At 64.0% G+C, this 24,499-nt stretch overlaps 1 protein-coding gene across 1 annotated transcript in view; it reads left to right on the forward strand.

The window, feature by feature from the left end:
* Positions 1–5,074: 5,074 nt before the first annotated feature.
* The window catches only part of PLXNA1 (plexin A1), a 45,091-nt gene continuing 25,666 nt past the window's right edge, over positions 5,075–24,499 (forward strand). Inside the window, exons 1-8 of the mRNA XM_034996623.1 lie at positions 5,075–6,701; positions 8,572–8,754; positions 20,349–20,489; positions 21,445–21,545; positions 21,881–22,004; positions 22,095–22,248; positions 22,559–22,658; positions 24,136–24,250. Of these exons, the coding sequence (XP_034852514.1) occupies positions 5,466–6,701; positions 8,572–8,754; positions 20,349–20,489; positions 21,445–21,545; positions 21,881–22,004; positions 22,095–22,248; positions 22,559–22,658; positions 24,136–24,250 (2,154 nt within the window). The 5' untranslated portion in view covers positions 5,075–5,465. The remainder of the gene's footprint in view (positions 6,702–8,571; positions 8,755–20,348; positions 20,490–21,444; positions 21,546–21,880; positions 22,005–22,094; positions 22,249–22,558; positions 22,659–24,135; positions 24,251–24,499) is intronic.

Consider the following 24,499-nt stretch of genomic DNA (forward strand, 5'->3'; position numbering starts at 1 on the left):
TAGGGGCTCAACTTTCCCCCGCGGCGCGGAGCCTGGCCGGGCGGGGGTCCCGGACGGGGGGCGCGCCGGGGTGGGAGGTGCCTTCGGGCCGGAGCGGGGCGGCCTCCGGCCGGGGCGCGGGGCGTGCGGCCGAGCAGGCAGGGGGTGTGCGCGGGGGACTGCGGCGCGCGTGTCCGCGGGTCCGCGTGTCCCTGCGGCTCCAGCCCGGCGCCCGCGTGTGTCCGGGCGCGGCCGTGGCGCCGGCGCTGAGCTCGTCGTGTCCCCGCCCGGCCGGGATCGGACCGCGGCCCCAGGCCCCGCGCCGCCGGCCTCTCCCCGCCCGCACGGCCCGGCCCGGCCCGCCGAGCTCCGCGGGGCAGAGCTCCGGGCGGCGCGGCGGGGGGCGGGGGCCGCCGCTGCTCCCTCCTCAAAGGCAGGAGAGAAAGTTTGCGGCGGCCCCAGGGGGAGGGCCCTGGGGATGCCCAGGCCGAACCCCGGGGCTGGACCGCGGACTCCGACCTCCGGCCGCCGGCAGGGCCGGGCTGGGCTGGGCAGGCCCGGGCCAGGCTGCGCGGCTGCCTGGGCAGGGCCGCGGGAGCCGGAGGAGGTCGTGCGGGGCTGCATCCTCCGCTGGCCCTCAGGGCGCTGGGGTGGAAGTTGGAGCCGCTTTCTCAGGACCGACGCCCGCCCCCGCCCCCTCTGGCCCAGGGTGCCGGGAGATGGGCGCTGTGTCCGCCCCTGGCCCGCAGGGCCGCTCACCCGGGCTTGAGAGGGGGCGGTGCGGGTGCCGCCCGGGAGGCCGCCCCGCTCGATCGGGCCTCTTCAGCCTCCCCCTCTCAGGGCCTCTCCAGGGTCAGCCCTCTTCTCTCGGAGGCTTCGGATTGCTTCCCGGACAGTCCCGGGCCTGGTGTGCGGCGTAGCTGGGGGCGGCGGGGCTGATTTGGGGCTGCCTTGGGGAAGGGGGAGCGGGGCTCCGGAGAGGCCCCTGGCCGCTGTGAGATCTCAGGTGCAGCCCGGGAAAGGGGGGTAAAAGGGGCTCCAGTGGCTGCTTAGAGCTGAGAACTGGCCCTGGCTCATCTTTGGGGTGCTGGGGCCACGCCCCTTGAAAGAAAGGGGTGTGTGTATTGGGGGGAATGTGGACCGGGCCTCTGCTCCCTAAGCCAGGGCTTCAGCAGCTCACTGCTGCTCCACCTCTTCCATGCCGGGACCGGTTCTCTGGGGCTGTGGTGGGGGGTGAGGCTCAGTCTTTGCTTCTCAGGCCCTTGGGGAGCAAGCCCCAGGTCTTCTCCACTCCCTGCTGGTTTGGGGTGTGCAGCAGAGACCAGGTGTGGCACCAAGCAGCCAAGATTCTGCCCAGCCCTTGAGGAGCATCCAGTCTCATGCCAGAGGCAGATGAGAACACCAGTGATTCCCTTTCAGAGCCAGGCTGCAAATCAGCCTGGGAGGGTGGCTGGGGAGGCCCAGAAAGGGCGTTTCAGGCAGAGGGGACGGTATAGGCGGAGGTCTGGCAGTGTCTGTGTGGCTGAGGTGTGTGTTTGGGGTGGGGGACAAATGAGGTGCTGTGGACAAAGCAGGCAACCCTTTGCTGGGCTTCTGCACCCCCAGATTGTTGCCTCTATGTTCTGATCCCTCAGGAAGGTCCCCATGTCTAGAGCCGCTGGCCAGGAGGGAAGGCCCTAGTGGTGGGCACTTTTTCTGAGTAAGACTCCACTGCTTCCAGATCCTGGTCTCATAGGACTTGTCTGGTGGGAGAGCAGGATGGCTTGGGACCATTTCTTCCTAGGGCCTGTGTTGGGGGGGGGAGGTGGGTGACAGTGCAGCTCTCTGCCCTGGTTGCTAATGGGGTACCTCTGGGCAGGATGGCTGTCCCATCCTGTCCTCCCGTCCTCCCGTCCTCCCAAGCCCCAACCTGCCCAAGTCCCAGAATGATCCAGAGTGCGAAGGCGTGGAGACTGGGGCTCTTCCTCTGTGAAGAAGGCTCTGAGGGTCTTTGTTTCTGAGGATAAGGAGTGGTGGTGGCTGCTGGGCCCTGGAGAAGGAAAGGCGATGTTGCTCTCTCTACGCTCTGCTGGGCGGTCAAGCCCATCCCGTCCAGGAGTGGAGCCGGCTGTGCTGTGGCCCCATCTGCCTCTGTCCTGGCCTCTCTGTCCCTGGCTAACCCCTAGTTGGCACACCCCACACCAGTTTAGCTTCTCCCTTCCCAGTCTGGTTCAGATTGGGCCCCCTGGTACAGCCCACTGCCCATGCCAGGAAGCTGCAGTCATTCTCACTGCCCCTCTGCATGGTCCAGCAGGTTCCAGTCCCTGGCTTGGGCCCTTGCTTCTCTGCTCCTCCCCACCAGCTCCCAGTGTGCCTGGTTCTCTTAAAACAGGTGGAAAGGCCCCCTAGAGGAGCCTCCCCAGACCACAGTGGCCAGTTCTGCTCTCCTCCCAGATGTCCTCCCAGCATCTGTCAATGCTCCTGTCCCCCAACCCAGTGTGGTCCTCCCCAGCACCCAGGCCTGGCTTTGGCACAAATGCATTTTTTCCGGGGCAGGCCGGACATCTGTGGACCATGAGCCCCAGCCGGTCAGCTGGCCATCCATGTTTCTGTAGGAGTGTGGGATTTCATCCTGTAATGCTCGGTGACCTTGAGTCTAAGCCGTGGGCTCCATAATTCTAAGATAGGGGAAGTGACTGAAACGTCTTCACTGGCCTTTGTGAGATGGTGGGCATGAGGGACCCAGCCCTGGACTTGGGATCCCCCCTTCCCTGGCTGGCCGTCCCGCTCGCCGTGGCCAGTCCCTTGCCAGCAGCCACTGTTAGGGGAGAGAGGGAGTGGGCCCAGGGCCAGCCTGGAGTTTGGACAGTGGCTTCTCCAGCCGGGTCTCTCCTGTTTAATATAAAAAGTACGGCCCATAATTGCATTAAGACGTGTATAATTATCCCGGAGGAGGGGAGAGCCCAGCCCCTGGTAATTGCAGGCCTGCTTTGAACTGATAAACGGTGAGTGATTCATGTTTTTTTTGGAGTTCACATGCACTCAGCTTTCAGCCCAGGCCCTGCTGACACTGTGAGGAGCCTGTTCTCTGGCTCCTGAGCTGGGGACAGGGATGGGGGGAGGGGCTGGGGACTCCTCTCCTGGCTGCCAGCATAGGTGGCTTGTGGCTCTTGGGGTGGGGTCTGGGCGGAGATCCTCAAGGAGAGGCAGATGACAGCCAGCTGGGAGGGTCCTGCAGGGCAGCACAACCGGGTCCTCTTGCTGTGGGATCCTAGCTAAAGCTCCTTGCTTCCATGAGCCTCAGTGTCCCCACCTGAGCGGTGGGTGTGGGCCTTCACTCGGCAGAGGGTGGGTGGAGAGTGAGACAAGGTGACGGAGCAGGCCTTGCTCTGCCCAGGATCTATTCATTTACTCCTTTATTCACAAGTATTGGGCCCTGGAGTCGGCTTAGGGAGAATGCAGAGAGCCAGGCCCTGCTTCTGTGGAACTGCCATTCTTGTGGGGAGAGCACAAGTTTGGGAACAATAAGTAACAAAGCCATTTGCAAGTCCTGTGCCCCAAATTAAAACGGAGTAAGTAGCTGAGAGGAAGAGACTGCCAGCTTCAGCTGGCAGGTCAGGGCAGGCAGCCGAGACCTGAGCAGGGGTGTGGGCAGGGAAGGGAAGAGCATCCCAGTAGAGGGAACAGCACGGCCAAAGGCCTGGCCGAGGGCAGAGGAGCCCTGTGCTACAGGGGCAGACATGGGAGCCCAGAGACCCGTGGGCCCTGTCTGGCAGCCTGTTGCCCTGTGGCCAGCTCCCAGCCTGGACTTGGCAGAAGGCACCTGTCTTGTGGGCTTCCGCCTCCCCCACCTGTAAAATGGGGCTGCCAGTCTATGTGAGGGACACTGGGAGCAGAGAGCGTGCGCAGCCCTGGCTGGCGCCGGCCTGCGTCCCAATCCAGCATGGCTGTGGTCGGTCTCCAGCCCGGGGTGGGGCGAGGCCTCAGCATCTGGCAGCGCCAGGGCAGGGCCAGTCCTGACACCAAGAGGGTACTCCTGCTGATGGCACCTTGTGGGCTTTTGGGCACCAGAGAGGAGCTCTTGTCATTCTTGTTTTATAGATGCAGAAACCAAGGCTGGGAAAGAGGAGTGACTCCCATCAGGGCCACCTGGCTACAGAGCCTCAATATAACCGAGCATCTGACTGCCTGCTGCTGGGCTGGGAGGAGACGAGACTTTTCCAGAGGAAGGGGGGATCCATGGCAGGATTTGGGGGCCGGTGACCTTGTGTGTGGTTCAGAAAAGTGGCCCAGGCTACTCTGTGGGGCCTGGGCTGTCGGTGGGCATGGTGGGTGAGGCCAGGTGCTGTGGTTGTCCAGGTGGGAGAGGGGTAGGCAGTTCGGGGGAGACTTAGTGGGGGACGCTGCCCTTAGTGGAGAGTGTGACCCGGGAGGTACAGTTGGGGATGCCGGGAGCCTGGTGTGGTGGTAAAAGATGCTGGGGGCCGATCTGACAGGAGGGGAGGAGCCGCGGGCAGGTAGAAGACAGCCTCTGGGCTTTTCAGACTGGGGAGAGAGAACCACTGCTGGGGGCGCAGGTTTCAGGGAGCCCCCCCCAGAGGGCTTCCTGTTTCCTCTGAGTTGGGGTGAGGGTGTGGAAGGGGAGCTGAGAGGCAGGCAGGAGGAGCCTGGGAGGGGGCAGTGCTGCACCGACAGCATGGGGGACCTGGTTGGCTGGGGGTGGGGATAGTGGGTGGGAGGTGTACAAGACTTGGCTTCTGGATCATTCTTTGGAATACAGGGCTCAAGGTCCAGAAAGGGGCTGGGCCAGGATCAGCCAGCAAGTGGCCTCAGAGCCAAGATGAGCCAGACTGCCTCCCGGCCCCTCTGAGAATTGCTGCCTGTGTGGTGATGGGTCCGAGAATCTTCATCTGCTGGCGGGGTGGGAGGAGGGGGTTTGCCTATGAGTAGGGCCCTGCAAGGGAGCACGTGTGCCCAGAGCCTTGGGCAGAGAGGTGGTCACTTACCCTAGGAGCTTGGAGCTGGGGGAGGGGGTTTGTTCCCGAGGCATGGGGAGGCTCTGAGTCAGGAGGTTACAGCCTCCAGACTGGGATGTTAGCTGGGCTCCCAGTCTGGACCCTGGACCTTCATCACCTGCCTCCCTGTTCCTGGGTCCGTTTCTCTCCTCTGCCTAGGAATGGCAGGCCCAGGCATTGTTGGCCATCCCATGCTGCCCATGGTGCTCACGGGCTTGGTCTTGGTGACCCCTGGTGTTCCTCTCCCTGCTTGCAGGTCCTCAGTTTGGGGAGGGGGTCCTCTGTCCACCTTGGGCTTCTCCTGGCAGTTAAGCCGTGCCCCTGGAGGTGGAACATGGGCTGTCCCAGCACCGGCTGGGCAGCATGCAGAGCTCGTGAGATGACCATGTGCACTTGGGTGCGTGTGTGTGCCCTCCCACGCCCAGGGGCTGTACCCACACGCACCCCCCTCTCCCGTCCGTTCTCCTCCACAGGGCTGAGGCTCCCGGCCCCATGATGCACGCCTCTGCAGGACCTGAGCGCCTCGGCCTGAGGCCCCGGCCCGCCATGCCACTGCCACGCCCGAGCCCGCGGGTGCTCCCGGGGCTGCTGCTGCTGCTGCTGCTGGGGGGCGCGGCGGGGGCACCCCGGGCGGGTGGGGGGCCGCAACCTGCCTTCCGCACCTTCTCAGCCAGCGACTGGGGCCTGACCCACCTGGTGGTGCACGAGCAGACCGGCGAGGTGTACGTGGGCGCGGTGAACCGCATCTACAAGCTGTCAGGGAACCTGACGCTGCTGCGGGCCCACGTGACGGGGCCCGTGGAGGACAACGAGAAGTGCTACCCACCCCCCAGCGTGCAGTCGTGCCCGCACGGCCTGGGCAGCACCGACAACGTCAACAAGCTGCTGCTCCTGGACTACGCCGCCAACCGCCTGCTGGCCTGTGGCAGCGCCTCCCAGGGCATCTGCCAGTTCCTGCGGCTGGACGACCTCTTCAAGCTGGGCGAGCCGCACCACCGCAAGGAGCACTACCTGTCCAGCGTGCGTGAGGCAGGCAGCATGGCCGGCGTGCTGATTGCCGGGCCGCCGGGCCAGGGCCAGGCCAAGCTCTTCGTGGGCACGCCCATCGACGGCAAGTCTGAGTACTTCCCCACGCTGTCCAGCCGCCGGCTCATGGCCAACGAGGAGGACGCCGACATGTTCGGCTTCGTGTACCAGGACGAGTTCGTGTCGTCGCAGCTCAAGATCCCCTCGGACACGCTGTCCAAGTTCCCAGCATTCGACATCTACTATGTGTACAGCTTCCGCAGCGAGCAGTTCGTCTACTACCTCACCCTGCAGCTGGACACGCAGCTCACCTCGCCCGACGCCGCCGGTGAGCACTTCTTCACTTCCAAGATTGTGCGGCTGTGCGTGGATGACCCCAAGTTCTACTCCTATGTCGAGTTCCCCATCGGCTGCGAGCAGGCGGGTGTGGAGTACCGCCTGGTGCAGGACGCCTACCTGAGCCGGCCCGGCCGTGCCCTGGCCCGCCAGCTGGGCCTGGCAGAGGACGAGGACGTGCTGTTCACCGTGTTCGCGCAGGGCCAGAAGAACCGCGTGAAGCCCCCCAAGGAGTCCGTGCTGTGCCTGTTCACGCTCAGGGCCATCAAGGAGAAGATCAAGGAGCGCATCCAGTCCTGCTACCGTGGTGAGGGCAAGCTCTCGCTGCCCTGGCTGCTCAACAAGGAGCTGGGCTGCATCAACTCGGTGAGTAGGTGCCGTGTGGGGGCTGCTCCGGCCCCACCCCCCCGTGCTCAACACCCTGCGGCGCTCGCCCTGTGCCTGGGGCCACCACTGGGCGCCTCCCAGAGGGTCAGGGCTGCTCCTGGGGTGTTGGTCTGGAAGCCTGTGCCCATGCCCGCAGCCGTCCTGCTTCTTTGAAGACGGTGACGGGCCCGTGTCCAGCAGTCCATGAGCCCCTGTAGGCAGCGGGCCTGGCACCGTACCAGGCGCTCACCACCCTGTCTTGTCTCCTTCTTACGGAGAGCTCACGGAGGCTCAGTGAGGTGAGGTGACTTGCCCAGCATCACATAGCCAGTAAGAGGCAGAGCTGGGCCAGACAGGGAGCATGGGGCCCAGACCCGTCTCCCCACTTAGTCCATTGTCGAGAAGCCCTGCTCATCCTTGCCCTGGGCGCCGGGCCGTGCACTTGCTCTCTGGGCCTGTGGCCTCAGCTGGTACCAGATGATGGCATCAGCCCTGACACCAGGGCAGCCTGAGGGCCTGGGTGCTGGGTGGCCGACAGCCACAGCTCTTGTCTCTAGGCCTGGAAGAAGCCAGCCTGGGGTCAGCTGCTTTTTGGGGAGCATCTTATGTATGCCCCCAAGCAGTAGGATCTGTTGTTTTTCTGAGGAAGACTACAGGCTCAGAGAGGGTAAAGGACTTGTTCAGGGGCACCTTGAGGTGACCTGCCCAGGTGGGAGCCAGGCTTCGACCCCTCTGCTCTTGCTGCCCAGGACTACCTGGTTGACCCAGGGAAAGCTTGGCCCGTCTGGCCTCAGTTGTCCCAGCTCTATCCTGGGAGTGACACTGGTTTGTCTTCAGGGCAGGGGGGCAGGGCAAGGGTCCCTTCACTCCTCTGTCATGTCTACTGCTGGGTGGGGTGGGGCACCCATCAGGATGGGGCCATCCTCTACTGTGAGGCCCAGGTGTGCCAGGCCAATGCGTTGTCCACCCTCCCCTGGCCTCTCAGGGAAGGCATATGATCTCTGCTGTACAGCTGGAGAAACTGAGGCCTGGAAGGACAGCCCCTCCGAGGTCACACTGGATGCTCTGCATGCTCTGTGTGCATGGCTGCAGTCATTCCCTCCCCCTGGCTGGGTCCCAGTTACTGGGGCCACTCGGGGACCCTCAGCCCTGCTGCATCTCGGCGTTCTTTGCTCCGTCTACATTAGTGATCTCTTCCCTGCAAACCTCACGCCCTGAGCCTGCTTCACGGGAGCTAGCTGGCCCCTTTTCCCCCGGAACCTGCCCTCCTCCATCCAGGCCCTTTCTCCCTTCTCTGGAACCTTACGTATTGATTGCGTCTCGTTCCTTCAGTTACCACTTCATAGCCGGCCCCTGCCTTTGCCTTTTAGGTGTGACCCCTGTTTCCTGTTTCGAATGAGCCCTCCCTGTATCCACAGCCCTCCGGTGGTTGGCCCCCTCCCTGTGCAGCCATCGTCCATGCTGTGGGCCTGGTCCGCAGGTGGCTGCTCTCCTTCCTTAGTCTCCCCTAGGCTGCTTCCTTTCTGGCTCTCCCCTTCCCACCCACAGGTTGGGTGGGGGGCCCTTGCCCAGTGGCTATGTGGGAGATGCCTCCCCCCGCTCTGGGCATGTGCACTGGGCCTCAGGGCCCTTGCAAGCGTTGGCTTCTCTGGCGAATGGGTCCAGGAATCCTCAATCCCCGACATTTGTCGGGGCCACGCTGGAGCCCAGCCCCTCTGAGGACCCTCTGTGAACCCCTGCCCCCTCCATGCCCACCCCCCACTTAGCCAGGGCCACTGGCCGACCTGGCTACAAGGCCTCCCGCCCGCAGGCAGAAGGCTCCCGGGGCTGGGCGCAGGGGCCCAGAGGCTCACCCTCTCCCTTCCCGCAGCCACTGCAGATCGACGACGATTTCTGTGGGCAGGACTTCAACCAGCCTCTGGGGGGCACGGTCACGATTGAGGGCACGCCCCTGTTCGTGGACAAGGATGATGGCCTGACGGCTGTGGCTGCCTACGACTACCGGGGCCGCACCGTGGTGTTCGCCGGCACGCGCAGTGGCCGCATCCGCAAGGTCAGGCCCCAGGGCTGGGCGGATGGGGCGGGCGGAGCCCAGGGCGGACAGCATTGCCCGGAGACTGGGAGGCCCGGGTCCAGTGCCAGGCCTGGCCACCGCGAGGGGCCTCAGCAGGCCCCCACTCCCCTGGGCCTCCCTGTCCGTGCCCCTTCTCTGGGGCTGCCTCTGCGTTTGGCAGGTGTAAAGGCCCTGGCAGGGTGTCCGCGGCTCTGGGGCTGGGTCAGGGACGTAAGGGGTCTGGTCACCCTACCATCCCCAGGGGCCCTGGAGATGCTGCCGCTGATCTCTGAGGGCGCACAGTGACCTCCTGGGAAGGCTGCGTGGGGGTGGGGGCAGGGCATGCCTGTGCAGCCCCCATCCCCTCCGGGGGATCCCGTGTCTGCTGAGGCAGCACTCTGCCCTGGCGAGAGGTCCCCGCCCTGCACAGAGACAGCAAGGCCAAGGGCAGGGCAAGGGTAGCACCCCCACCCCCACCTGCCACTGGCGGGTGCAAGGGGAGCACTGTGGCTCCAGAGACGTGAGGGCTCCTCAGGGTGAGAGGTGGGGTACTGTGGGGGCAGGACCCGCGTGGTGGCTGCCTTCCGTCCCTCAACTAGCAAGCATTGAGCCTCACAGGGCTGCCAGGGAGCAGCCACGGGAGGACTTCCCGGAGGGGGCCCTGAGGGCAGCTGCCTGTGGCTCAGTCCCATCTTGGTGGGTGGGTGGGACCAGACCAGGGTAGGGCTGGCCTGTTGGGAAGGAAGTTCCTGGGGTGACCGTGGGGCGGGGGTGCCTGGGAGCCCCAGAGCCAGGCCAGGGGCGGGGCCTGGTAGATGAAATAACAGCTGTCCCCAGGCCGGGTGCTGACACAGCTCCCCGCCCAGCGTGTACCCGTGGGTGGGGGCTGGGCCCGGGGCCAGCAAGGGCCTTGCCTGCTCTCAGCTTCTGCTCTCAGCTTCTGTGCTGGGTTGTGCGGGAGGGGGGCTCCCTGTCTTTGCAGTGGTGGGTGCCCTGGCAATCATGTCCCACTGTTCCCTGGTTCTGTGACCACCTCAGCTTTCCCATCTGTGAAGTGAACCCGGATGTGTGGGCTGTAGGCTGGGGTGGTCCACATGCTAACTGAAGGTCATCCCAGGATGGGGAACCCTGGGGTGCTGTGGGGTTCTGTCCAACTCAGGCACTCTGCTGGCCAGTGGGGGTGGGCAAGCCCCCGTGCCCTGAGCTGGTCCTCTGGTGTGGCCCACCTTTCCTTACCCTAGTGTGAGGGGTACTGTTGGCAGCCCGGGCGTAGGCTCTTTCCCTTCCCAGGGGTGGGCTCTCCACCCCAGGGGAGGGTACTTGGGGCTGGGAGAGCCGGGGAGAACCACAAAACCCCCTGGGGAGGGGCTTATGTCAAATGGGGTGGGCCTGCCAGGGGCCAGAGCCTCCCCTGGGGCAGGGCTGCAGGGTGAAGGCTGCTTGGAGACACTCCGCAGGGCACCCCAGGGCCTGTTGCCCAGCAGGAGGCTGGGCTCCTGGGGCTGGGAGTGGCCCATTTGAAGGCTGGTGGGCTGGCAGGCAGCTGCTAAGGCGCTGTCTGTGCCCACAGGCCACCCTGTGAGGTTGGGAGAACGGGTTAGTCCAGCCCTGCCTCCCCTGCTGCCTCCCTGGCTCCAGCCTCACTCCCCTGCCCCAGGGCCACGGTCCGGGTGGGAGCTCTGTAAGTCTAGCTCGTCCTGCTCTCCTCCCTCTCTGCCCTAGTCCCACAGAGGGGAAACAGAGGCCCGTTGTGTGGAGTGGGAGCTGGGCTTAGGCCCATCTGTAGGGAAACCTCTGCTTGTCCCTCCCCCACCGGCCCCTGCACCTACCTCCCAGAACCGCATCCTAGGCACTGGCTCCTTCCACCCCTGGACCCGTCTGGGCTGGGCACTGCAAGTGAATGGGTTGTGCCTTTCTGGGGCATGTGGGGGTGAGCCATGCTCAGGAGCTGCTGGCCTGGTGGTGGGAGTGCCCCCTCATTGGGGAATTAGATTTATATTAGTTTTGAGGCTTTTCCATAGAGGCGGGCCTCGTCCCCTGGAGTGGTCACCTGCACCCACCTGCTCAAGGCGGGGGTGCGGTTTCAGGAAGCTGTCACGTGGCTGTTCATGTTCTATGGCCAGTTGTTCGCACCCTAATCCCGTGCAAGTGGCTGAGATCAGGTGTGGTCTCAGCTCTCCCCGTCGCCAGCTCTGTGGTCCTGGAGCTGGCTGTTTAGCCTCTCTGAGCCTGTTTCCCCAAGCATAGTATGAAGAAGGATGAGAGGATGCGCCAGGAGGGCCCAGAGCCTGACGTGCACTTGGTCCCATTCAGGAGTGCAGTTAGCTCTCTGTTGTCGTGCTTCTCCTGAGTCCTCACAACAACTCTGTTGTCCATTTGACAGATGGGGAAACTGAGGCACATAATGGCAGCAGCATGTGCCCAGGCTTACTGGCTCCAGGGTCCTCGCTTATAACTGCAGGCTCCCTCCTTGTCCTGTGGGTCCCTGGAGGGAAAGAAACAGGACTCCTATTTCAGTGTCCTTTCTCCAAGGAAGCCCGGAGTCCAGGAGCTCCTCACTGCCCACGCCTGCCCTGAGCTGCTAGCTTTCGGGGGTCTTTCTTCCCACTGCCCAGCACATCAGCTCTGACCAGGCCTGGATCCATCCAGCTCCCATGGGTAGCACAGCTTTCCTGTTCTCTCTGCCTGCCCATTTCCTAAGGACCCGTGGCGCCCTTGAACCCCACGTCACACCCTGGGGTCTGCAGTTGGAGGCCTGAAGCAGCGTAAGGGCTGGGGGCAGGGGTTTCAGTCCCACTCTGCTCGCCCCACCTCCATAACCTCCCCCAGCCCCCACACTAGGCCTCTAGCCTTGACCCACTGTGCAGGACGCCTGCTCCCTGCTGTGCATGGGGCCCAGCCTACAGCAGAATGTCCTCTCCTGCCTCGTCCTCACCCTCCCCATGTGTCATCCTGACCCAGGCTGAGGGTGGGAGCAGCTCTGGCCCAGCCCAGTCCAGCACTGTGTTCCTTTGCTGCCTCTCATTCTCTATCCTGGTCACGTGCTGGGTTCTGGGCCCTGGGGACCCCTGCCCACTGCTGACCCAGGGGCAGGCCTGCTGTGCTGACGGGCCCCCATCTTCCCCAGGCCTGGTTTTTCTTGAGCTTTAAGAAGTAACTGGTGAGCTCTAGGGACCCGGCTGGCCCTCTGCCAGGCCCCACCGAGAACGAGAACGTTGTTGTGTAAAGTTGTAGCCGATTAATTTAAAAATTACCTGCCAACTTCAGCTGTCCAGGGCTGGCTGGGGGTGCTCCCCGACTCCCCTGGCCTTCCCTAGAGGCCCTGCCCGCCACCTGCTGCCCTCTCTGCCAACAGAGGCAGCCCATCCTCCTGGGCTGACCCCCCCCAGAGCCCCAGTCCTGCATGTACCACCCTCCCCCCACCCCAAGTGGCCACCAGGGACCCCTGGACCCTAGCAAGAGTTCCCACGGGTGGTCCCTGGTTTGAGCTCTTTTGAGTCACCTCAGATATTCACAGTGGGTGTGGAGAGGACCTGTCCTGGACTCCTGCCAGTGGGTGCCCTCCCTGCCCCACCCCAGCCTGGAGGCCTTCTTGGACTCTCCCTTTCTGCAAAGCGGAGGTGGGGACAGTCCCTGCCCTCTGGGCCTGGTGAGGGACACCCCAGGCCAGCTTGGCCCTGGTACTGTGCCTGCTACAGGGCTCAGGGCTAGGCTGAGCAACACAGCCCTGTCTCTCTGGTGGCTGTGCCAGGGCGAAAGCGGGCCCCGTCTGCCTCAGCATCCGGTTTTTCAAGAGAATCTGGAAATCCATATTTTGTGTGAGATCTCTTACTGTTAAGCATTGGCAGCTAATGATACATTTTTAGAAAGCATTATGGGCTAACCCAAGGTTGCTGTGGGCTACCAGTTTATGACCATGGGGATCTGGGCTGTGGCATCACTGGCTTGCAGGATGCTGGGCCTTGGGGTAGGACCCAAGGGACAGCTGCCTAGCTGGGCTCTGGGGCTGGGCTGGGCTGTTTGGGAGTGTGGCTAGCAGGGAGGCCTGCCGTGGTGAAGCTCCTTCCTGGGGGGGGGCCTTGGTTTTCATCCCTCCACATTGGGTGGACTGTGCCTCCTGGGGGCTGTTGGGAGGCCCAAGGGAGGTTGACATTCCTTCCTGCGTGGTGATCCTTGTATGGAGGAGAAACAGGGCTGTGGCCGCGACATCTGTGCCCTGGCACTGGGGCCTGGCCGGGCCATTGTCCCTGTGTACTCAGGCCTTGGCTGTGTCTGGGCCCTCGGAGCTACCTGCTCTTACCTGACCCTCTGGCATCCCAGCTGTGCTGGTGGTGGCTGAGCACATGCTGGGTGCTGCTCTGGGCCTGGGCTGCCAGGGACAGGGAGAGCTCTTACTCTCTTTTGGCCCTCACGGCTCTAGAAGCTTCCCTTTGGACGATTTTCCCATTCCCCCCAGCACTCCCATTCCTCATAGGATGTCGAAATTCAGAGACCGGTAGTGTTTCCAAGACCTGTTGAGAGCGGCTGGTGGCCTCTTCTCAGGGTCCCTGCACCAGGGCCTCGTTGTCCTGGGCGAAAGTCTGCTCCATGCATCCAGCAGGGGTCCCTGCTCCGCGAGCCCAGGTCTGTGCAGGAGGTGGGCTGGGGAGCCCCTGTGGGGCTGGGGCAGGATAGGGGCCTTGAGAGATATGCTGGGCAGGACCAGGACCCTAGCCCCCCAACCCCTGAGCCAAGGAGTGTCACCACCTCCCATTTTACTGCCCATGGCTCCGTGGATTTGCATCTTGTGTATGTGTCAGGGGGAGGGGGGATGCCCTTGACTCCTAGTGACCTCTCTAGAGACCTGCAGAGCCTCCAAGGGGCAGCCTGCACCATGGGTGGCTGTGCGCCTGCAGACGTTCTCGTCACGCTGAGCCGTGGGCCCTGAGCACGGCAGGGGTGGGGGCAGCAGGGTCCCCAGCATCCTGCACGCAGCTGGTGTATGACCGACGTCCATTCTGAAATAGGCCGTGCCCACAGGACACTACACAGCTGTGGCCGTGCAGCCCGGGGCCTGTCACATAGCGTGCAGCAGGCCCCTTGGCCCCTGGGAGGCCCCCCTCCCCTAAGGATCACTTCAGTGGGTGACGTCCATCTCAAGGGCTGTTTTGCCGGGTGGGGGCCTTTCGTGGGGCATGCAGCATGTCGTCTGTGTCTTTCTTTCTCATTGCTATTTGTGAGGCTCGGCCCTGCCGCGGTGGGCAGCTGGTCATGACGACGGTGTGTGTCGCAGACATGCATGCGCGGCGTCCTTCCACTGTGGGCAGGCACGGCCGTGCTTCCCGCGGGTCTGTGGTGGGCGGGGCTGCCATGCACGTGCTGTGCACACTTCCGGTGCGTGCAGGGCTGCGTTTCTGCTCGCTTTGTCCCTGGGAGGGGGGCGGCTGGGCCCCTCTGACCTCTCTGTCCTGAATCTCGAGGGCTGCCTGTGTTGCCATCTCCAGGATCGAGTGTGGTCGCACCTGGCAGAGTGGTTGATCCGCATCCGGCCGTGTTTATGGCAGGCTACTGGGCGCTGGTGGGGTTCCGACCCCGAGCGAGTTATTGGTGGAGAGCGGAGGGGTCCGTGCTGCCTGCTTCCTGTGTATCTTAGTTGCCGTGCCTGAGGGGCCCCGTGGGTGCACTACCCCTGCCTGCCAAGGACGTGGTCCCTGGACTGTGGGTGGTATCGCGTGGTGTCTCAGGGATGTCCGGGTGTCCTACAGAGGAGTTGTTACACTTTTTCTGGTTCTCCTGGGCATGGCTGGCCGTGGTAGGTGGTGCCAGAAGGGCACAGGGACGTCTCATTCCCCCACGGGTCTGTCTGTTGACATCCCAGCCCTTTCCCCCAGAGCCATGCCACATGAGCATTGCTTCTTCGCATCTGATGGCAGCCAGCGGTGGCCCGGAGGCAGGCATGGAGGGTCCCGCCTCCCTGCGGGGTCTGGCTCATCAGGCCTTAGCCCGAGCAGGGGCACCTAGGCAACTTGAACAAGAATGACACTGTCAGGTGCGGGCTGGCAGTGGGCCGCCCTGTGCCCAGTCCCGTGTATGCCTAGGTTTGGGGGTGGCCTCCTGAGGGCCCAAGATTATTGTCCGCAATGCATAGTTCCCCTCCCCATGGGCAGACAGGACCCCGACCTCCAGGACCTGCCCTCTCGGGGGTCAGGGTGTGAGAGCTCCTGGCATCACAGCAAGATAGGTACAGAGACTAGAATAGTCTGCCAGGAAGGGCTTTGTGGAAGGAAGGAACAGCAGGGCCAAAGCTCAGAGGCGCTCTCGTGCTTGCAGAGGTAGCAGAAGCTGCCTGTACTGCCCTGACCACCCCTTATCCTGCGGTGGACACGCCTGTGGTGGACTGTTCACTGGTGACCCTGTGGTGTTCAGCATCGTGGGGGCAGGGACCTGGCCTGCAGGATTCTGGGAGAAGCTTCAGAGGTCTGGCCTGGCTAGGGGCAGGGAGCCAGAGGACTGTGGTGGCTTCAGGAAAGTCAAAGGGGCTTACATCTACCTGCTCACGTTGGGGGACCGAGCGGGTGGGAGTCGCATGGCTGACGTGGGTCATGGATGGGAAGGTGGGCAGTGGATGCTTCTTGGGTTTGAGACAAGGGCATCAGCTGGATGGTCACTGCTGCCTGCCACAGGGTCTGGCCCGGGGCTTGTTAAGTCTCAGGCTGTAGTGGGCTCTCTGGCCACGTCCCCGCTGAGGACAGTCCCGGTCAGAGACGTGTGAGGGAAGGCTGTGCGATCTGTGTTGCCTTGTGCCCAGCTTTGTGTGGCCTTCACGGCAGTGAGGCAGATCCCCCCTCCATGCCCAGCTCGCCATGGCAACATCTAGCCTTGGGGGCCCAGTTTCCAAGCAGCTTCCAAACAGTCTTCCCTCCCCTACTATTGGAACTCTGAGCTTCTGAACTCTCACACAGCCCTGTGACATGGATTTCTATTGGCAGAGGGGGAGACCGAAGGTCAAGGAGGACCATTGTTTATGTTGGTTGGTGTCTGCTTTTCTCTGTGTTGAGGGCTAGGCTTGGAAAAGACAAGATTCCTGGGTCCCTCCCCCCAATCTCGCCAGGTGTGTTTGGCCCAATTACAGCCATTGGGCCTCCTGCAAATTATGTTTTAATTACCCAAGTACTGCCAAGAGGAAATTGTTAATTGCTTTTCCAGTATCAAATTCCTCCTGGCCTTTCTGAGAACAGTCCCAGGAAGGGGCCTGGAACCTGCCCCAAGCCAGAGGAGGGGGAAATCCTGTGGCAGCTTGTGAGGGGGTGAGGAGGGACCCAGGAGCTGGGTTCACCAGGGCCTCAGCCACAGGCCCCTGACCAGGAAGGAGAGGAGAGGATGGGCTCCTTCAAGGAGAGAATGAAAGAGGCTCCTGCCCCTCACTCAGCTCCTCCCAGTACAGCTTTGCTGCCTAGGGGGCTGGGAACAGGCTTGGCAGCTGTACGTACTGGAGGAGGGAGACCCCCCCCCCCCGGGGTCCTAGCCCCGTAGCTGGCTTCAGCCTCTTGCACCACTTCAGGTCCTGTCCTCCTGCTGTCAGTGAACCCCCATTCCACAGATAGGGACATGAGGGCTGTTATCTTGGGGTACGCAGTGGAGGGAACTCTCTCCCCACCCTGGCCAGGGCCAAGCTGGGCAGCCCCCTGCCTCTGGGTGGCTAGGGCGCGTGCCGGCCTTGGCAAGCAGCCTGCATGGCCCAGACATCCTCCCGGTGCCCCTGCCCGCCCTCAGCCCAGAGAATGGGCTCTTTGTTGGCTCTGGGCTGGACGGACAGCTGACCTGGCCGGGCCGCAGCAGTTGGCGAGAGCCACGCGGTGATGGGTGCGGGGGCAGCCGGCTGGGTGCCTCCCCTTGGCCCTGCACAGGCCTCTCTTTGCAGGAACCCCCCCCCCCCGTGTGTTCTGGGCCCCCGGGACCTGCTGGCCTGGGGTGAAGGGATGAACCTGCTCCCTGGCCTGTCTGTGGGAAGGGGCAGGTGGTGCCTCATGGTGGTGGTAGGTGTGTGGACCACAGTGTTTGGGCCCTGGCACCAAGAGTTTGCTGGGGGTGCTGACAGCTCAGAATGCAGGGGACTCCCTCATGTGCAGAGGGGCAGGGAAAACCCCCCGGGTTGGAGAAGTGGGTGGAGCCGGAGGGCTGGGGCAGAGGCTGGGTGGGGGTGGCTGTTTCCCTCTGGGTCAGAGCCAGGGGTGGGTGGGTGCCTGGGCCTGGTGCAGCCCAGCAGGCATGTCCTGGGAGACTGGACACCTCCACTGCAGCCATCTGGGCAGGGGGGGAGGGGTCCTTTCTCAGCAGGTGTTGGGAAGGGCACCACAGCAGAGGGACAGATCTGGGTTTGAGTCCCGAGGTTTTTCTGTGGTGGGATGTGGGAGGGGAGGTGGTCGTGGCTAGCTGTGGAAAGTTCTAGTGGTCTTTGGGACAAGGTTTGCAGAGCACAGAGGTGACAGCTGGAGGTGGGAGGGCAGATACCAGGGGATGCCGGAAGTCTCCTGCGTGCTCTGTAAGCCCAGCTGCCCCAGGGTGGGCCATCCCCAGGTGGGTGGCCCTCGACCGGACAGCTGTGCGCCGGCGAGTGGCGTCGGCGCGTGTGCTGCTGGCGGCATGTGTGCCGCCATCCTGCCAGCCGCCTGGCCCTGTGCCCGCCCTGCACGCCCCTTCTCCCTGGAATGCCATCCTGGCGGCGTGCCGCGTCCCTCCCACTTTGGGAGCAGACTCTGCGTCCGCAGGTGCAGGTGGCGGCCCAGGGCCCTGGGTTCCTCTGGCAGGTCCTCGCAAGTCTCAGTTTACCTGTCTGTGTGACACAGGCCCTGCAGCCCGAAAACCAGCTGGGAGCTAGTAGGCGTATCCTGAGTACTAGCCATCCGCGGGTTGGACACCTTCCACCCCATCTGACAGTCACATGTGGGCACGCAGGAGCCCTGCTGAGCCTGGACTGTGGCTGCTCAGTGCACAGCCTGGGGCCTGTCACCCACATCACCTCCACCCACTGGCCTGCTAGCCCTGCCTCCCTGACACCCCCACCCACTCTGTGCCCTCCAGAAATGCCCTGTCTCCTTGGGGCCTGCCTATGCGTGTGTAAGGGCCAGGGCTGCCCAGGGCCAGGCAGGTGGGTGGACAGATGGATGCATGGTGGACAGACAGCTGGACGTGCCTGCTCCCCACCGCAGCTGTTGGGGGCCACCTGTTGGGAGTCAGCACGCTGCCGGCCCGGGGGCGGGGCATTTCAGAGTCTGCGTCTGGCCTGCCTCCCCTCCTGCTTTCCCCAGGACTCTGGGGAGAGGGTCTGCTCTCTGCCTGCCCCCTTCTGTGCCTCAGAGCTAGTATGCCCCCTGGATGCGCCCTTCCCTAGAATATCTCCCTTGGGCCCTCCGGGGTTGTGGGTGGCCCTTGATGTGGTATCCACGGCCCAGTCCATGCCCTCAGCCCTCAGCAGGGAGGGGGAAGGCAGGTCTGGCTGAGGGGGGTGGTCAGATTGAGTACCACATGACCCCTGGTGGTCAGGGTGGGAGAGTCTGGGGCCCCTCAAGTATCCCTGTTGAGCAGCCACTTCCTGAGCTCTCCGTGCGTGCAAGGGGCTGAGGTCTGGTCAGGCCTGGCTGTCAAGGCCTCGGGGGCAAAAGTCCCAGGTATCTGGTTGTGAGGGGCTATGTTGGGGCACTGGGGGAGGGGGTCTGGTCCTGCGAGGGCTGGGGTTGGGCCTGGGCTTCTAGGCGACTGCTAGAGGCACCCGCAGGCAGGGGGTACGGGCGTAGGGCAGAGCTCTGGGAGAAATCCAGAGTCCTGATTTGAATCAGTTGAGTTGAGACTGGGTCTGGAGATTGGGTCCCGCTGGTGTCCTGGCCTGCACCCTGGCCCTGCCCTGCCCTCCTGACCTTCTTGTCCCCTGCTTCCTGGCCATAGCCCAGGCTAGCCTTGCCAGGCCTGGGTGGGTGGCTGCTGGGGTTTGGGGATTGCCTTGGGGCTCAGCCACCCTGTGTCCCCTCTTCTTGGCTCACTGGCTAGGTCCTTATTTAATTTTCAGAGTAGCTGTGGTGTGGGGAGTGGTTTCTGTCATCCCCATTTCACAGCTAGGGAAACGGAGGCAGAGAGCAGGTCAGCGCCGCACCTCGGTTGCACAGCTGGGGTTGTCTGAGCTGGGGCTTGGGCCCAGGCAGCGTGGGTCCAGAGGCTGTACCCCTGGCCTCCCTGACCTCTCCCGTGGCTGATATTGGCCTGGCCTGCCAGCTTGAGGAGCTGACTGAGGGCCCCCTGCGAGCAACAACTGCCCTCTGGCTGCTCAGCCCAGCAGGGCAGGATTTCTGTGGAGCTGGCTGGGTACAGGTTGGGGTCCTGTGCATACCCACCTGCGGGGGCGCTGAGCCTGGGCTGCTGTGGCCCCTCACCTGGCACCCCTTCTTCTGTAGGCCGTGGGCCCAAGCCACTTGGGCAACTCCAGGCCCAGCCCGTGGCTGCCTCCCCCTGCCCGGCTCAGGGCTCCGCTCTTCCGGGTCTGGTTTGACTTAAGTCTGGCTGCCCGGCCAGGAGGCAGCTGAGCGGATGTGGGGGGTGGCCTCGGGCTCTCAGGAATGCGGCCCTCCCCCTCTCCTGCGGCCGGCAGCCTCTGGCCCAGAGACACAGCGCCCCACCCTGGCTGGCCGCCCTCGCTGCCTCGTGGCCCACCCCAGCCAGTGAGACCTGCCCCGTCCTGTCAGTGTGGGGGCGCAAAGGAGGGGTGCTGGGCCGAGCCCGGCCTGAGCCCTGGCCCCACGTGGAGGGGGAGAGGTGGGACCGGCCCCTCGGTTACAGCCAGTGAGGGTGGGCCTGACTAAGCAGGGCCCCGCTACCTTGTGCCCTGGGAGCTTGCCCAGGACTGGCTGAGCTGGGCAGACGCTGCCCCATGAGTCCCATCTCTGGAAAGCCCCCTGGGTCTCTCTGTTAATTAAATACATTTGTTTGGTAAAAGCAACTAAAAATACTTGCAGCATTGCAAGCTGCAGAGAAGAGCTGGCTAATTAACGCCCAGTTTGTTTGGGATCTGGAATATATTGCCATGCCGATGAGACGCCTGCCCTCCTGCCTTCTTGCGGGGGTGTACCCCACTCCGGGACCTTGGCTTGGCCCTTCACTCCCATGCTGCTTCCCTGCCCCGGAGTCTCCTGGTTTCACTTCTCAGCCATGCTGGATGTCTCCCTTTCCCCGAAGGCCCCTGCTGCCTCGTCATTCCTTCCCAACCTCTGCATAAATATCCCTTCCTCTGGGGCACCCAGCCTGGCCCCAGGGAAGGTGGGGCACCTGCCAGGGGCTCCCGCCGCCTCTGTGCTGGGCTTGGCTGTACAGCTGGTGATGGGTGGTGGTTCTTGTGGTCGTCCCCATGGCCTCTGTTGACTGGTGAAGGGGCTAAGTCAGGACCCACCTAGTGGGCCACAGTTTGTCCTACGCAACCTCCTTGCGGTGGGTGGAGGCCTCGGCCTTGTTCTTGCTGGGCTGGGGAGCGTCAGCCAGGGGAGGGGCTCCAGACCCCTGCCCTTAAGTAGGTGTGGGGCTGGGGCAGAAAGGCATTGGCACAGCCCCACTTAGGCCCCTCGCTGCCACAGATCCTGGTGGACCTGGCAAACCCCGGCGGCCAGCCGGCCCTGGCCTATGAGAGTGTGGTGGCCCAAGAGAGCAGCCCCATCCTGCGTGACCTGGTCCTCAGCCCCGACCGCCAGTATCTCTATGCTATGACGGAGAAGCAGGTGGGTGACCCACTGCTGGACACATGGGGTGGGTTTGGGGGGTGGGATGCTACCCTCAGGAAGCTGGGCATGGCTGTCATTGGTCCACTCTGTCCATACTGGTTCCAGATTTTCCCTGGTCAGACTTGGAATTCCCACCCCATCCCTGAACAGTTGGATGTTCTCAGGAATAGATATTTGAGTAAATTTTATCAGAGTGTTGATGTCATTCGAGGGCTGAGAGTATACATCTGGGGCCCTGAGTTCCTGGGCTGAGGCCCTGCACGGCCCTGGCCCCATCTGCCCAATGGCAGCTTCAGGCAGCTGTCTCCATGGGGTCGGTGCCTGGCCTGGCCCCCCTTGTCAAGGCCATCCATTTGTGTCCCTGGCCTACCTGCTTGGAGCGAGCCTCTTCCCTTCTCAAGCTGGTGACCCCATGATAGCCAAGAACGCAGGGCAGGTGGGGCAGGCCAGGATGGGCTTGGGGAGGCCAGGCCTCCCTTCTAGGCCAGCTGTTGTTTCTCCTCTGCCCCTCTCCCAGCCGTCAGGTTATTCCACCTCTCAGAGGATCTCAGGGCCAAGCAGGCGAGGTCAGGGTAAGCAGGGCCCAGCCTGCCTCTGTGCTTAGGATTGGGGCTGACGAGCCCATGCTCCCGTGGGGAACTCAGAGTCCAGACAGATGGGAGAGTGACTCTGGCTAGAGCTGTCAGTTCTCCTCTGGGTAGCTCCCCTGCACCAGCTTACTGCTTCCTGGCCACTGCTTCCCAGGGGAGAGACCTGGCCTGTTTGGCCTGACGTGGCCAAGTCAGGGTCACAGGACCATGCTGGAGAAAGGCCCGAGATGGGGGCTCCCTTCATGTATGGGAACAGGACTGGGTTCAGGGGACACATGGTGGCAGTGGGGAGGTGAGGCTGGCCGGGGTCTCTGGAATGGGCCTTGTGGGGGTCTGATGCTGAGGTGTGCCCATCCTGCCAGGTGACTCGGGTGCCTGTGGAGAGCTGTGTGCAGTATGCATCATGTGAGCTGTGCCTGGGGTCACGGGACCCCCACTGCGGCTGGTGCGTCCTGCACAGCATGTGAGTCTGGGTGGGGTGCAGGGTGGGCCGGAGGGCCCTGGCAGTCTTGGACCTGAGAGAGCCCCACGTGGCCGCCCTGTGCACGTTGGGCAGTCACGGCTCCCCTTGGAGCACCTCCGGGTCTCCCCTGGATGAGGTGCTCTGCGTTTGGCAGTTGCCCGGGACTGGCTAAGTGATGGCCTGCCCACCTTCACCCCAGTAAAGACGGGGTACAGGGTAAAGCTGCTGGGCTCCCCCAAGTGCGGGTGACGACCCCGCTGAGCAGGGGCTGGTGGGCTCGGGGCGTCCCTCTGGCCGCCTCCCCCACGCCCAGCCGCAGCGCCCTCCGCCCGCAGCTGCTCCCGGCAGGACGCCTGCGAGCGGGCTGACGAGCCCCAGCGCTTCGCCTCGGACCTGCTGCAGTGTGTGCAGCTGACGGTGCAGCCTCGCAATGTGTCGGTCACCATGTCTCAGGTCCCGGTGAGCATGGCTGCCCGGGGGCGGGGGCGGGTGATCGGCCCGGCGCGGGGGGGGGGGGTGCCTGCTCACCTCCTGCCTTGGGGACCCCAGCTTGTGCTGCAGGCCTGGAATGTGCCCGACCTCTCGGCCGGCGTCAACTGCTCCTTCGAGGACTTCACCGAGTCTGAGAGCATCCTGGAGGACGGTCGGATTCACTGCCGCTCACCCTCCGCGCGGGAGGTGGCACCCATCACGCGAGGCCAGGGTGAGTCCCGCTATGGGCTGGGGCCGGGGCAGCCCCTGGAGCCATCCTGTTGGTCAGGGAAGGGGCGTCACACGTTTCCTGTGGGGTGGCAGGGGAAGGAGCAGATGCCTGCCCTGGGGGCAGGGACCGCAGGTGCCTCCCCAGAGTGCTTAGAGGCCCGTGGGGTCTGAGGGGCACGGGTACGGCGAGGGGCTGTGCACGTGGTGGAAGGGAAGGTCCTTGGCGAGGCCCGTCCCTGCTCTTGGCTGGCAGGCCTGGGTTCCGTGGCCCCGGGTGGCCCTGGTGACTTGGGCCCATGCTGCTTTTTCAGGAGACCAGCGGGTGGTCAAGCTTTACCTGAAGTCCAAGGAGACGGGCAAGAAGTTCGCGTCCGTGGACTTTGTCTTCTACAACTGCAGTGTCCACCAGTCGTGAGTGTCCTGGCCCTCCTGCCCCGACACTCGCAGCAGGACAGGGTGTGGTGCTGTGTGGCCTCGTGCTCAGGGTGGGAGGGGAGGCCTGTGTAAGAACCGCTCCCCAGCAGACGGGCCAGGCAGAGAGAAGTCCGGGCTGGGGCTGTCAGAGAGGGCAGGCTAAGGGAGTGAGGGGCACGATTCAAACGAGGGGAGTCTCCCCAGCCTCCCACAAGCTGCCGAGGTGTGGGCAGTGGTCTGCGGGCCCCAGAGTGAGGCAGGGAGCTCTGAGGGAAGCTGCTTTGTCACCCGAGCGGGAGATGGCCAAGCTGTGGGCCAGGGCGGGCCGCTCAGGACAGGTACCTGCCACCCAGGGACAGAGAGCGGTCCAGGTCCTCTCTGGTGGTGGAGCGGGGCGCTGGGGGCACAGAGAGCTGGGGGCCGGAGCTGTCCCTGCCGCTGCCCTGGTGTGCTTGTCTTGGGGCCTCAGAGGAAGAGCGGGGGAAGCCGGGGACCTGCTGTGTGTCCCGCCCTAAGCTGGGGCCCTGGGCCTGGCCCCAAGCCTGACCTGGAGGGCACCCTGGCTGGAAGGCCAGCGAGGGGTGTGGGGGGCGGTGGGGGGGAGGCCCACACAGGCGGTATGGTCCAGCTGCGGAGCTGAAGGCAGCTGGTTTTCAGCTGTGCCTTCGTTGGTTGACCTGCAGACTGCCTCCATCCTGCCTCTTCGTGGTGCCCACGGAGGGCCCGGGTGTTGGTATTAGCCGGCTTCACCGCTCTGCCCAGGGCGGGCTGGGGTTTTTGGAGCAGGGGGCAGCTCTTCAGAGCCGGAGGGGACGGAAGGTCTCTGGAGAAGCAGGGTGGCCAGCAGGCTGGGAGGTCCTCGCGAAGTCAGAGGTGGTTTTCTGCAGGGGAGGTGGGGGCCGCGGGCACTGGAGAGAGGCGACAAGGTGCCAGCCACAGGAGGTTGCACAGGCCAGAGCGCAGCAAGGGCCCTGTCCAGGCCCTGGGGACATGGGGGAGTGAACGGCCAAGCCACTGAGCTTGAATTCTGGTCGGGAGGCGGCTGTGTGCAGCCGCTCTGCGGGGCCCTGCAGCAATGGCTGGCCTCCCAAGTGGAAGCCTAAGTTCACTGAGATCAGAACTTGAGATGCAGTTCCACGTCCGCGCCGACACATTGCCCAGCACTAATTGTCACGTGTGGCTTGGCGTGGCCAGTGGGCACCATAGGTTTTAGACGTTTGTTATTGGGAGGGTTCGACCAGCGGACACTGGCGTGGGCCGTCACATGCTCAGGGTCTGAAAGAAAGGCAGTGAGGAGGGAGGGAAGCACCGGGCAGGCCCCTCTGAGCGGGCGGAGCAGCAGCCAGCGCAAAGGCCCTGCCGTGGCACTGTTCTCCACGGCGCAAGAACTAGCAGGGAGCTAGCACGGCCCCGGGTGGGCCCGGGGTGCAGGCACAGGCGGCCCCCGTTTGATTGCCCTGCCCTCTCCCTGCAGCTGCCTGTCCTGTGTCAACGGCTCCTTCCCCTGCCACTGGTGCAAGTACCGGCACGTGTGCACCCACGACGCCGCCGACTGCGCCTTCCTAGAGGGCCGCGTCAACGTGTCTGAGGTACGGCCGTCCCGAGCGCTCGGGCTGCCGAGCTACAGCAGCACCGAGAGCTCCCACGGGTGGCTGGGATGCTGACCTAATGGCCTGTGCTGGGAGGGACGTCCTCCGAGGCCGTGTGGAGCTGAGGCCAGCCAGGGGTGTTTGCTGGTGGTCACGGGATCTGCTTTGTAGCCCTGAGGGGAGGCCTCAGACCGGGGCCTCTCATTGGGGGTTGTAGACCAGAGGGATGCGTGAGGGACGATGCCGGGG

The sequence above is a fragment of the Mirounga leonina genome, unplaced genomic scaffold, assembly GCF_011800145.1.
Source record: "Mirounga leonina isolate KUSES-001 unplaced genomic scaffold, KU_Mleo_1.0 Mir_94, whole genome shotgun sequence".
NCBI classification, from domain to species: Eukaryota; Metazoa; Chordata; class Mammalia; order Carnivora; family Phocidae; genus Mirounga; species Mirounga leonina.